The following is an 11875-nucleotide window of genomic DNA, read 5'->3' on the forward strand; positions in this document are numbered from 1 at the left end:
ACCCTGCCCGCCCCACCTGGTACGTGGAGCAGGAGATCTCGTACTTGCGGGCGCCGCCACCAAACATGGCCTTGATGTCGGCGGTGCCCAGCCCCGTCTGCCACGTCAGCCGCCGACCTGCGCCGCAAGGCAGGCGGCAGGCATGCCCGCAGCCAGCTTGGAAGCCAAGCCTTGGAGCGGTTGGGAGCAGCCAGGCTTCTCAGGCGGGCTGGTCGGCTGCAGGGCGGGCGGCCTGCTGCCCCACGGTCCTGCAGAGGGCTGTGCCAGGTGCAGCAGGAACCCAGCCGGCTCGCCCCACGTAACACACACACAGCCTACCACACCCTACCCAACATACACACCCCGCCACATCCACCCCCCCAACACACACACACCACCACCACCACCACACACATGCCCCGCACCCACCCGAGTTGGCGTGCAGGTAGTATGCCACAAACTCAGAGGTGCACTGCTCCAGCTCGCGCGGCAGCACACATGTGGGCGCTGAACTAGTCTGCGGCCACATGCCGCTGGTCAGGACCTGCGGTCGGGGCGTGACGGGGCGGCGGCAGGGCGAGGGTGTGTGTTGGAGGCGGGGAGAGCGGAGCGGTGGAGTGGCAGCTGGCAATGGCAGGGGTGGGAAAGCCGCGCAGGGGGCGGGATGTGAGGGGCCGGCCACCCTCTGCTCCCACCCTTTGCGGCACCGCCGACGCCGCCACAGCAGCTGGTCTGCACTGCACGCTATGTATCGCATGGTACCGCCTTGTACCGCCCACCTGCATGGTCATCTCCACATCCAGCCTCCGCCCCTGCCCCTCCAGGTATCCCTTGAAGTCAGCCATCTTCTCCCTGCAGGCGGTACACGTGCGCAGTACAAGCAGTCAAGCGGTATAAACATGCGGTACACCAAGCAGTGCAAGCAGACGGCGGACATAGCGGCAGCGGGTGAGCCCTTGAGGGAGGCACGAGCCCTCCCTCTGGCCCGCCCGCCCGCCAGCTCGCTTGCCAGCTGCGCCCGGCCTGCCGTGCCGAGTGGGCAGCTGGCAGGCAGGACAACAGCATGGCCATTGCAGGCGCCGCAGCCATCCGGACCCACCACCACCACCACCACCACGCTCCACACACACGCCACCTGCCCACCTGCTGAGCTTGATGTCGCTAAACATGGTCTCCAGCTTGGAGGTGAACTGGTAGCCACACTCGGTCTTCAGCTTGGTCAGCAGCAGCTGCTCTGCGCTCGGGCAAGGAGTGGGGAGGGGAGGGAAGGCGGAGAGGCGCAGGCCAGGCAGGAGTCAGCCATGGCCAGGCAGCGGCAGACTGTGCAGGTACAGGGCGTCGCGACGCAGCACTGCGCGGCGCAGAGAAGCCTGTGCACGGCCCGGCGGAGCACGCCACAGCACAGCACATGACGCCACAGCACATGACGCCACACGACGCTACAGCACAGCACACAGCGGCCCAGAGCCGCACCCGAGTCCTCGCTGGTGGACCGGCCGTGCAGCAGGCGCTTGGCCAGGTGCTGCTTGTAGTACTTCTCAAACACATCCTTCTCCTGCAGGCAGCCGGGTGCGCGGCAAAACTTTGCAGGTTCAGGGTAGGGTAGACAGGTAGTTGGGGCAATCAGGTGGCGAGGTGAGGGCTGCGACAAGGGCAGGCCAGGCCGGGCAGGACCACCAGGCCAGGCCCAGGGCTGGGAAGGGCAGGCCTGCACGCGCCTGCAGGAAGCGGAAGAGCATGATGCCCTTGTCCAGTACCACCTCTATGTCGTCCTCGCTCATACCCTGCGGTACGGTATGGTACGGGGTGGTACATGGAGGTACAGCGTGGCCCATCGTGCACGCTGCACTGCGCGCAAACCGACCCAGGCACACAGCCGCCCGCGCATGCCCGCCCTGCCAGCCACCCAGGCCGCGCTGGGAAGCTCTGGCAGAGCCCCCGCCGCCTGCTGCCTCTCCACTCAGGGGTGGGGGCGGCGCAGCCCCTCCCGCCGCTCCCTGCTACCTCTGGCAGGCGCCCACCTTGAGGCCCTTGCGCAGCTTGTCGTCCATGAAGAGGGAGATGTATTCTGGGGAGCGGGGGTTGAGGTTGAGGAAGTGCTCAAAGGCGGAGTTGAGGGCGGCCACAAAGAGCTTGTCGTGGGAGAAAGCGCGGGAGATGAGGGCGTCGTACTTCTCCTTTTCCTGCGGTACAATGCGGGCAGTACACGTGCGGTACAGCGGCGCGGTGCACGGGTGCGGCAGCGGGCAGCGCGCGTGTTGCAAGGCGAGGTAGCAGGCAGGAGCGCATGCACCGAGCGCCTGCCAGCCCTGGCCCACACCCCACCACCAGCCACCAGCCACACACACAGGGGTGCCGCGCCGCCCACCTGCAGCAGGCGCTGCACCCACTCCACAGGGTCCTTCTGCCGCTCTGGGTCCAGCACCAGCGCCTTGCCCCCTTCCTTCAGGTGGTCACCCATCGTCTGCAGGCAGGGCGGAGCAGGGAGGGGGATGCAGGGAGGCAGAGGGGGTGACGCGGAGTGGAGGCATGGTGGAGTGCGCGGCGGGCCCGCCTGCTGTGCAGCTGCAGCGGCTGCAGTGGCAGCCCGACACGCTGCCCGTCGGCTCGCCAGCCGCGCCCCCACCCCCAAGCAGGGCAGCCTGGCTGTCCCGGCAGCTCATGCAGGTGAGGCCTCACCTGGCGCAGCAGGTCCACGCCACCCTCCACGCGTCTGAACAGGCAGTACATGCGGGATAGGTCCCCGTACTTGTCCTGCACCAGCTGCGGTACCAGCCCGCTGTTCTCCATGTCCACCAGCCCCCGCATCTGCCGGCTGATCAGCTCCCGCTCTACCACCTGCGGCGGCAGCAGGGCCGGCGGCGGCGGTGACCGCAGCGGAGCGCACCCTTTCAGAAGAGGAAACGTTGGCCGGCCGCCGCTCAGGCACCCGGGCGACCGGCCCAGACGAAGCCGCCGCTTCCACGGCTTTCCAGATCTGCTGCGCGACCAGGCTGAGGGGCCAGCCAGGCTCCCCCCCAGCCTGCATCCACCGTACCGCGGTGCTGCCCCTGCAATGCTTCCCTGCCGCCCCTGTGCGTGGCCTCCCCCCTCCTCACCTTGACAACTTTAGCTTCAGTGGATGGGTCCAGGTAGGCCCCCACACGCTCCACCTCCTCGCCCAGCCGCCGCTCCGCGTGCGCCAGGTAGGTGGGGCAGTCGCAGGAGGAGACAAACTCGGCGGCCTGCGGGAGGTGGGCCGGGGGGCAGGGAGGAAAGAGTGGGCCGTAAGCAGGGGCCAGGATTGGAGCAGGCAGGCGAGGAGCACAGGCAGAGAGGTGGACAAGGGAGGAGACGCAGGCAGGCAGGCAGGCAGGCAGGCGGTATACTGTGGCGAGAGTGTAGGCACAGCCACGGGGCGGCCAGCAGGCGGCTCAAGCCCCGGCTCAAGCCCCAGCCCACCTCTGCCGCGTAGAACTCGGCAGTGCGCTCCAGGAAGGGGGTCTCAAAGTCTTCGCAGTACACTGCGGTACAGTACGGTACAGCACGGCGCAGAACAGCGCAGTGAAGCGGGTGCGGGGGCAGGCAAAGTGGGCGGCGGCTAGCCTAGAGCGGCGGCAGCAGCGCACCGCAGGCAGGCGCAGCAGGCGGAGCCTGCCCATCACGCACACCACACCACAGCATGCTCAGCACAGCACATCACAGCATGGCACAGCGCAGCAATCATGGCAAAACAACAGCACAGCGCAGCACAGCGCAGCGCAGCATGCAGCGCTCACCCTGGTGCCCCAGGTCCACCAGCATTTGTGTCATGGCCCGCACCAGACCCTTGTCCACCACGTCCCCCGCCCGCTCCCGCCCCACCATGTCCAGCAGCATGCCCAGCAGGCGGTCCCGGATGCGGCGGTTGCGCACCACCACGTCCCGCCACAGGTCCAGCCCCAGCTGGTGCACCGTGGTCTTGTTCTGCGGGGCAGGGAGGTGGCAGCGGGAGGGAGCGGCGGCAGGAGCGGCAAGCGATGAGAGGCAGGCGACAGCAGCGGGCACGTTGCGGTGCTGGTCTGGCCTCAAGCCCCCACCCAACCACCGCATGCACACCAGGGCCACCCAACCGCAAGGCCCCGGCTCGCTGCGGAGACACGCTGGGTCGCTCCCCAGACAGCTGGGCGGTGCGACCTCAGCTCGGCGCCACCTCAGCGCCACCTCGCCCACCTGCTGCTTCACGTAGATGCGGTCCATGTACATGAGGATGTCCCGGATCATCTGCACCGACTTGTTGTGCGACTCCCACTCGGCCTTGATGGCGCGCAGGAAGCCCTCGCCCTGGGCCGCCTCTATCCGCGCCGCCACCTGCGGCAGGAGGAAAGGAGGGGGGCAGGCACGCGCGCGCGCGGGGTTGTGAAGGTATGTGTGCAGGGGACTGCTGGCAGCAGGGCCACGGCGGCAGCACTCCAGGCCGAGGGCGAGGAGCCGGCTGGGCCTGGGAGCGCAGGCTGATTCGAGCGCCTGTCTGGCAGCTGCAGCAGCGGCGGCAGCGGCGGTACCTTGCGCAGGTGGGCGGTCTCGGTGTCCACCAGGCCGCGGTACAGCCGCTCCCCGTACTTGTTCACAACCATGTTGTACGCATTCCTGCGGGGACAGGCAGGCGGCGGGGCTGAGGTCACGGGACGGGGAACGAGGAGGCTGCAGGTCGCCTGATAGCGGACAGGCCTCGGTCAGAAAGGGACGGGCTTTAGTGGGGGGCCGGAAACTGGACTGCCACACTCCTAAACTCGGCATCGTAGCCCTTCCCTCCACAATCACACACGGCACAGACAACGCCCACACCTGTAGAGCTCCTCGAAGCTCAGCCCGCTGGCATTGTGGTTGTTGATCTCGTGGATCGCGCTCTCTAACAACAGCCAGGTATTGTCTGCGGTCAGATGGAGGGACAACAGGGACGGGTCACATTGGCAGGTGCTCGAGTCAAAACCACACAACGACTGGCTGCGGTGGCGAAACGCAGCTGAGCGTGCTGCGGGTTGGCGGCATCTCACCGGCATAGTTTGGGTCTAGCTTCAACGGGTGCTTGAAGGGTTCGATCTTGAACTGCATGGGTCATTCAGCAAAGCAAATCATGTCAGCAGCGCATATGCAAAGCCATGGCCGCCGCTCCCGGCACGCGCCGGGCCGCCCGCGGGGCTGACAGGCGCTGCTTTGCGGCTGCAATCACCCTGCACAGTTCCACGCCGCTGTGGAGAACAGACAGGCCCTGGCAGGCACAGGAGGCGACACACACACAATTGCCACCCCGGCTCTGCCGCTGATCGAAGACAGCGGGCGCCTGCCCCGTCCACCGGCATTCCAGATGGCTCCTACCTTCTTCGGCTTGCCTGCCATCGCGCGCAGCACCCAGGGGCGGTCCCTGTCGAGTCGAAATGCCCGGTCAGGCGCCCAACTCTCTGCTGGCTAGGCCGTCAGCGCCTGACGATCCATGTAGGAGCCGTATCAGCGGGTCAAGGGCAGCCAAAACCCCCGCACGGCGCTAGTGGGGAACCCTGTCCTGGCGGGGCTCTCGGCAGTGCGTGAGGGCTGGGTGTGAGCACTGGGAAGCAGGCAGGGTGGGTAATATGCACCGCAGGCAGGCGCCGATTCGGCCATGAGAGCAGTCTCTGCATCTGAGGCCAGCATGGCGGAGCGTGGGCGCCGGTGGCACCCGCAGCTGCTGGTGGGCGCCAGCTCTGGCGTAGGCGCTTGCTTGGCAAGGCGCTGAACAATCCATGGGTATTCCCGGCTACAAGCGGCCTCCAAAAAATGCTGACGCACGTCGTCAGTCGCTCGCCACCACCACCACGACCTGCCGCGGAGCCGCCTCGTCACGCCGACGCCACAACCAGGTGGGTTGCATTACAGAAGGGTGTGACCGGGGAGAGGAGCGTGAACCAGAGAAGGGATGAGAGGCCCGCTGCATGGCGCAGCCGACCTGCCAAGCCGAGCGCTCAGACGCCCAGCATGGCGCTGCGCCGCGGCCGCACGATGTTGTCTATCAGGCCGTACTCCTGGGCCTCCGAGGTGTCGAAGTAGCAGTTGCGGGAGAAGTCCTGGGCCACCTGCACAGCGTGGCACAGCGTGACACAGCACGGCACAGCGGGTTCCGTCGATACGCCTGCCGCAGGCACAACACAGCAAGCCGCCGCCGCCCAGAACCCCAGACACCACACATTCGCCACACGCCCCTCGCACTGTCCCTTGCCCAACGGCTGCCCACCTCGCCAAAGGGCAGCCGTGGGCAGCAGTCGCCAGGATGCTGCCACCCGCCACCCAACCCAGCGCCCCCCGCAGCCGCCCACCTTGTCAAAGGGCTGCCCCGTGGCCTGCGCCAGAATGTTATCCATGTAGTCCCGGATGCGCAGCAGCTCCCGAGCCTCGCGGTTGATGTCGGAGGCCTGCGCGGGGCGGGACGGGCAGGATGGGGGCAAGGATGGGGGGCAGGAAATGCTGAGGGCTGGACAAGCACACGGGGAGGGTGTGGCAGCAGGGACGGCGGACCCGACACAGGACGCTGGCTGCGAGCCGGTGCAACGGGCGGATGGCCAGGGGCCGGGAGGTAGGGCGGGCAGCCCGTGGCGTGGATGCAGGCCCGGCGGCGCGCACCTGGCCGCGTGCCGCGCCGCTGGGGTGGTGCACCATGATGCGCGTGTTCTGCAGCGCGGACCGCTTGCCCTGCGGCACAGGCGCAGGGGCGGCAGCAGATGCCAGCATCGGTTGGAGCGGGCCGCACGCAGCCAGTCGGAGCAGCAGCTACTCCCGGAGACAACAGGCATCGTCGCCGCTATCTGGGCCCGCTGCCTGCCTGGCTCTGCCCTGCCAGGCCGGCCGCCGCACCCCGGCTTGTCGCACCTTCTTGCCCACCGCCAACAGGAACCCGCTCATGCCCATGCAGCCGCCAAAGCCCACGGTGCCCACGTCGCTCTTGATGTGGCGCATGGTGTCGTGGATGGCCAGGCAGGGCACCACCTCGCCGCCAGAGCTGCGGGGCGCGGCAGGGCAGGCACGGAAAGGGCAGGCGGTCGACGGCCGGCCCGCTGCCGCCGTGCCCTGGCGCAGCCTCCTCTGCCTTGCGCCCTGCCTGCCCTGCCTGCTCCCCATGAAACCTCCTTTCCCACACGGGGCCACCCTCACCCCCCACTCAAGCCCACACAGGGGCATGTCAGGGCCACCCCCTTCCACACCCACCCACACGCCCACACACCAGTTGATGTAGATGTTCATGTCCTTCTTGTTCTCGCTGTCCAGGTACAGCATGGTGGCCACCAGCTGCGGGAGGGGGGCAGGGACAGAGGGCATGGTGCGTGTGCCGTGTGTGTGTGTGAGAGAGAGAGAAAGAGAGAGAGAGAGTGTGTGAGGTGCAGCAGGCTGAGAATGGAGAGGCCCACGGCAAGCCCCAGCAGCAAGAGGCACCAAAGGCCTGTTCACAGCTCCCCCACGCACCAGCCCAGTCCGACCACCAGCCCTCGCCCTGCCTCCGCCGCCCCAGCGTTCCGCCCCGTGCCCGCCGCGCCACCGCGCCACACGCGCCGGCGCCTGCCCCGCCAGCACCCACCTGGTTGCCCAGCTCCTCGTCCACAGGCTTGGACAGGAAGATGATGCGCTCGCGGTACAGGCAGTTCCAGATGTCCACCCACTGCCAGGAGCCCTCCTTGGGCGTGCGGTACGGCACGCGCGGCACGCCAATTGGCATCATGCGCGTGACCTGCCGCCGCGGCGCCGCTGCTGCTGCCGACCGCGCGTTGGCGACGGCGCGCTGCGAGGCCTGCCAGAAGCCCTGCGAGTGGCTGGTCTGCTGGCGCACCGGCATGCTGTCTGCGGAGCGCACGGGCGGGCGGGCGGCGGCGGGCGGCGGCGGTGAGCCCCGGCCCTGCGAGAACTGGCCATCGTCGCCCCAACCGCAGCCACCGCCCTGCCAGTGCTGTGTGGCCACCCCACCTTGCGTTCTAAAGCCGCTGAAGGCTTTGAGCGAGGTCATCGCTGCCATCCTGCCGCTTGGCCGCTGCGTGCAGGCCGCCTCCAACCGGTAGATGCTGGCAACGATGGCTTGAGCCCCCGCAGTGCTGCACCACGCTCCTGGTAGGTAGACGGCGATGAACCAGGCGGAGTGCCGGTGGGTAGGCTCGGGGGGCGGTCTACGTGCAGCAGCCGATATGACAGGACGGCACGAAGATGGACGAGAGCCTGAGGGGCTCAGCAATGCCCCCGCCACGCCCCAGCACACATGGATAGGCCAGCCAGCTCAGACATGAGCGAACGCCTCGCCACAAATGCACCACACCCCGCGTCTGCCACAAATCTTCTCAACACAGTTTGTGCACTGCACAGCAGCCGGTTGGCCCTCCACCACATGCTCACCCGCTGCACCTGAAGGCAGCTCACGGCAGTCAGCCAGGCAGGAGAAGCGGAGCATAGACCACAGCCACATGTCCTTCTTGGGCCAGACGCTGCAATGCGGCGCCAGCCTGCCGCGCAGCCATGCATTCCAGGCAGCCCGGCTCCCGGCCCGCCTGCCTGTGCGGGCTGTGGCGGCGGATGCGGAGCAGGCCAGCGCGCCAGAGGCGGCAGCGGCGCCCGCACCTGCCCCGGCACCGCCGCTCCTGGCGCCGCCCTCCCGCAAGCCGCCCATCTGGCGGGCGCCTCCCTCGGCCCGCACGCGAGCCTCCAAAGAGAAGTTTTTTGCTGAGCAGGCGGCTAACAGGCAGGAGGCTTACCACAAGCGGCAGGAGGAGCGGCAGGCATCGCAGGGCGGCGGCGGCTACGCGGCAAATGGTGCGGGCCGCCAGAGCGGCGGCGCCGGTACCCTAACAGACAAGCCAGACCGCACAGGCCGCTTTGAAGGCGGCGGCGGCTACGCTGGGCGCGGCGGAGGAGGCGGAGGCTACGCCGGACGCGGCGGCGGCGGCGGCTTTGCAGGCGGGCGTGGCGGCAGCGGCGGCAGCTTTGCAGGCGGGCGTGGCGGCGGCGGCGGCACCTATGCGGGCGGGCGCGGCGGCGGCGGCGGCGGCTTTGCAGGCGGACGCGGCGGCGGCGGCGGCTATGCTGGCGGGCGTGGCGGCGGCGCGACAGCCGCACCCACCACAGGCGGCGCCCAGACCGGCGGATGGGCTGGCAGAGGCCAGAAGGGCGGCAGAGGTGAGGCTCTTGGGTTGCTTGTGTTGCTGCCGCTTGTGTGGGGCCAGCAGCAGCAGCAGCATGGAACAGGGGCAGCAGCGGGGCTGGATGCACGCTGCCAGGCAGCCAGCCGGGCAGCCAGCCAGCGGTCTCCTCGCACCATGCTTGCTTGGGGCATGGCAGCGCCCACCCCTCACCGCCCGCTGCCGCTCCCTCTCCCCGCGCGCGCTTCGCCCCCCCCGCAGGCAGCGGCGGCGGCGGCAGCTGGAACGACAAGCGCAAGAAGGGCGAGAAAATCAACATTGAGAGCAGGCGCAAGGCGCGGCAGACGCGGCGCGAGGAGCGCGCCGAGGAGCGCGAGGCCAACAAGGTGCGGCGCCGCCTGTGGCGCTGCCTGTGGTGCTGCCTGCGGCTGGCAGGCCGGCTCACGAGCCGCCAGCGCAGCAAAAGGGTTCCGAGGGGCAGCGCGCTGCCATCCTTGCCGCTCCATCCCCTCCTCCTGTGCCCGCCAGCCACACCCTCTGCTCCCCTCGCCCTCAAACAGATCCCCGACGCTCCCCCCGCTCAGCTCACATCCTCCCCTCCCCACCCCCTCGCCTCTCTGTCGGCCATTTTGATCAATCCTTCACAGCAGGCTGACCACTGACTGTATCCCCCCCAAAAACTTCCCTCATACTTGGCGCAGGCGGTGCGGGAGGACATATTTGAGGTGGGGGCCGAGGGCATGACGGTGCAGGACCTGGCGGCCATGCTGGCGCTGCCCGCCACCGAGATCGTCAAGTTCCTGTTCATGAAGGGAATCATGGTGCAGGTGGGCGAGAAAAGGCCTCGCGTGTGGCGTGTGATGCAGAGAAGGGCCAGCCGTGGTGGTGGTGACGGCGGTGGTGGTGGTGTGGCGTGGTGTGGTGGTGGTGTGGTGGTGGTGTGGCACAGGCCCAAAATGATGAAAGGGAGGCTTGCTCGGGGCAGGCCGCGCGCCTGCGTGCTTGTTTGACCTGCCTGCCGGCCTGGTCGGCTGGGCTGTGGCTCCCCTGCCGCTCCCTTGACCCCGCTGCGCGGACGCGCCGCGTGTGCTACCTGCCGCAGATGAACTCCACCCTGGATCCCGAGACGGTCAAGGCGGTGGGCGTGGTGAGTGTGGGCAGCGCAGGGCGTGGCCGGCAGCCAGCGGCGCTGCCAGCAGCCGGCCCGGCCCGGCCCAGCCGACGGTCGGCAGGCAGGCGGGCAGGATGGGGTGCCGCCGCCCCGCGCTGGCTGTCACCTTGCCTGTGGTGGCTGACCCTCCCTGCTGTGCCGTGCTGTGCTGTGCTGTGCTGTGCCTGGTGCAGGGGTATGGCGTGGATGTGCTGGATATGGATGAGAGCAGGCCCTCAGACGGTGCCCGCAAGTCGGGTGAGGCTGTGGCTGTGGCTGTGGCGGCCGGTCCGGTCGCCTGGGTCGGTGGCGAGGGCAGGCGGCTGTGGCTGTGGCGGCCGGGGCCGGTCGCCTGGGTGGGCTGGAGCCTTGCATGAGCTGGCCTCTTGGGCCGGGGCCGGGGCTCGACGCCGCGGGGTGCTCTTGCAGGGCCGCTCGGCACACGGGCCCCGCCCCGCCTCTGCTGCCACCCGCGCCGCTGCTGGCTGACGCGCTGCGTGCCAACGTTCCTCCCTGCCCCGCGTTCCCTCCCTCCCTCCCTGCTGCCCGGCCATGTCTGGTGCAGTGGACTGGACCGATGAGGAGGACGTCGGCTTCCTGCAGGCCCGCCCGCCGGTGGTGACTGTCATGGGGCATGTGGATCACGGCAAGGTGCGGGGCAGGCGGGGCGGAGGGGCGCGGGCCTGCCCACAGCGCGCTGCTGCCGGGTGGGGGCCGGCGAGGGCTCTGCAGTGGCGGCGGCGGCTCCCTGCTGGCGGCCGCTGGGGGGCAGGCGGCGGCTGCCTGGGACGTCCGCTGGCGCATGCACGACGCGCCGCCCCGCACGCGCATGCGGTGCTTCCTGTCAGCCACCACTCACACACTCCCCACCCCCCACCCCCACCCCCGCGCAGACCTCCCTGCTCGACTTCATCCGCAAGACCAAGGTGGCGGCGGGCGAGGCGGGCGGCATCACGCAGGCCATCGGCGCCTATACCTGCGACGTCAACTACATGGGAGAGGCGCGGCAGGTCACCTTCCTGGACACCCCCGGCCATGAGGTGTGTGTGTGGGTGGGGGCCTGTAGGGCAAATCACGCCCCAGCATGCTGTGGATCAAGATCTCACCTTTCGGCTTCCATTGGAGGCCGATGCAGCTTTGGTAGGTCATGTCATGCGCCGGTGTGCACAGCAGGTCCCCTTGGGCCCCTGCGGCACCTAGCTGGCCGGCATGTCGCAGGCTACCGTTGCCTGGCAGTTCAGCACACAGCAGTAGCAGCAGATCAACATGTTGCTGTGCCCTGCGGCTTGCAGTCGCTGCTGACCTGCCGGCCTTGATCGAGCTGGAGGCGCTCACAGGCGGCAGCTGGACCCCGCAGCAAGTAGAGGTGACCCGCATGTCGACACCGGTCAAGCCGAGCCGCCCGCAACCACGTGCAAGCTGCCGGCGGCGCGGGTGGCGGTGGCGCGCGTGGCAGCGTCGGGGAGTGTGCTGTCCTGCTCAAGCAGCCCTCGCCCACGCCTGTCTGCCGCGCCCTGGCATGCGGGCCGAAAGGCTGCGCCACACCCTTGCCGGTTGCCTGCCTTGGTCGCACGCAGAGCTGCTTCGAAAGCGCGCCACGGTGCTGGTGGCGGACGATGGCTCTGGGCCCTAGGCTGGGGCT

General features: G+C 68.9%; 3 protein-coding genes across 3 annotated transcripts in view; 1 reads left to right on the plus strand and 2 right to left on the minus strand.

The window, feature by feature from the left end:
- Positions 1-5337, minus strand: part of CHLNCDRAFT_138949 (hypothetical protein) — a gene marked incomplete at both ends in the record, with an annotated part of 6857 nt that extends 1520 nt beyond the window's left edge. Inside the window, 17 exons of the mRNA XM_005844572.1 lie at positions 17-117; positions 409-523; positions 759-831; positions 1123-1213; positions 1453-1534; positions 1629-1763; positions 2001-2162; positions 2348-2443; positions 2659-2817; positions 3078-3203; positions 3421-3482; positions 3738-3924; positions 4171-4308; positions 4503-4587; positions 4786-4870; positions 4995-5046; positions 5317-5337. Coding sequence (XP_005844634.1) covers positions 17-117; positions 409-523; positions 759-831; positions 1123-1213; positions 1453-1534; positions 1629-1763; positions 2001-2162; positions 2348-2443; positions 2659-2817; positions 3078-3203; positions 3421-3482; positions 3738-3924; positions 4171-4308; positions 4503-4587; positions 4786-4870; positions 4995-5046; positions 5317-5337 — 1770 coding nt within the window. The remainder of the gene's footprint in view (positions 1-16; positions 118-408; positions 524-758; positions 832-1122; positions 1214-1452; positions 1535-1628; positions 1764-2000; positions 2163-2347; positions 2444-2658; positions 2818-3077; positions 3204-3420; positions 3483-3737; positions 3925-4170; positions 4309-4502; positions 4588-4785; positions 4871-4994; positions 5047-5316) is intronic.
- Positions 5338-5936: 599 nt separating this feature from the next.
- CHLNCDRAFT_49097 (hypothetical protein) lies at positions 5937-7678 on the minus strand (the record flags this gene model as incomplete). Its single annotated transcript, XM_005844573.1, has 6 exons — positions 5937-6047; positions 6288-6383; positions 6592-6660; positions 6838-6967; positions 7190-7254; positions 7541-7678. 6 exons carry the CDS (start codon positions 7676-7678, stop codon positions 5937-5939), a joined length of 609 nt encoding a protein of 202 aa, XP_005844635.1.
- Positions 7679-8411: 733 nt separating this feature from the next.
- CHLNCDRAFT_58881 (hypothetical protein) overlaps positions 8412-11875 on the plus strand; it is a gene marked incomplete at its 5' end in the record, with an annotated part of 6038 nt that continues 2574 nt past the window's right edge. Inside the window, 7 exons of the mRNA XM_005844472.1 lie at positions 8412-9120; positions 9345-9469; positions 9785-9910; positions 10186-10230; positions 10428-10491; positions 10799-10884; positions 11127-11273. Coding sequence (XP_005844534.1) covers positions 8412-9120; positions 9345-9469; positions 9785-9910; positions 10186-10230; positions 10428-10491; positions 10799-10884; positions 11127-11273 — 1302 coding nt within the window. The remainder of the gene's footprint in view (positions 9121-9344; positions 9470-9784; positions 9911-10185; positions 10231-10427; positions 10492-10798; positions 10885-11126; positions 11274-11875) is intronic.

This window comes from Chlorella variabilis, assembly GCF_000147415.1.
Source record: "Chlorella variabilis unplaced genomic scaffold CHLNCscaffold_22, whole genome shotgun sequence".
Classification (NCBI taxonomy): domain Eukaryota; kingdom Viridiplantae; phylum Chlorophyta; class Trebouxiophyceae; order Chlorellales; family Chlorellaceae; genus Chlorella; species Chlorella variabilis.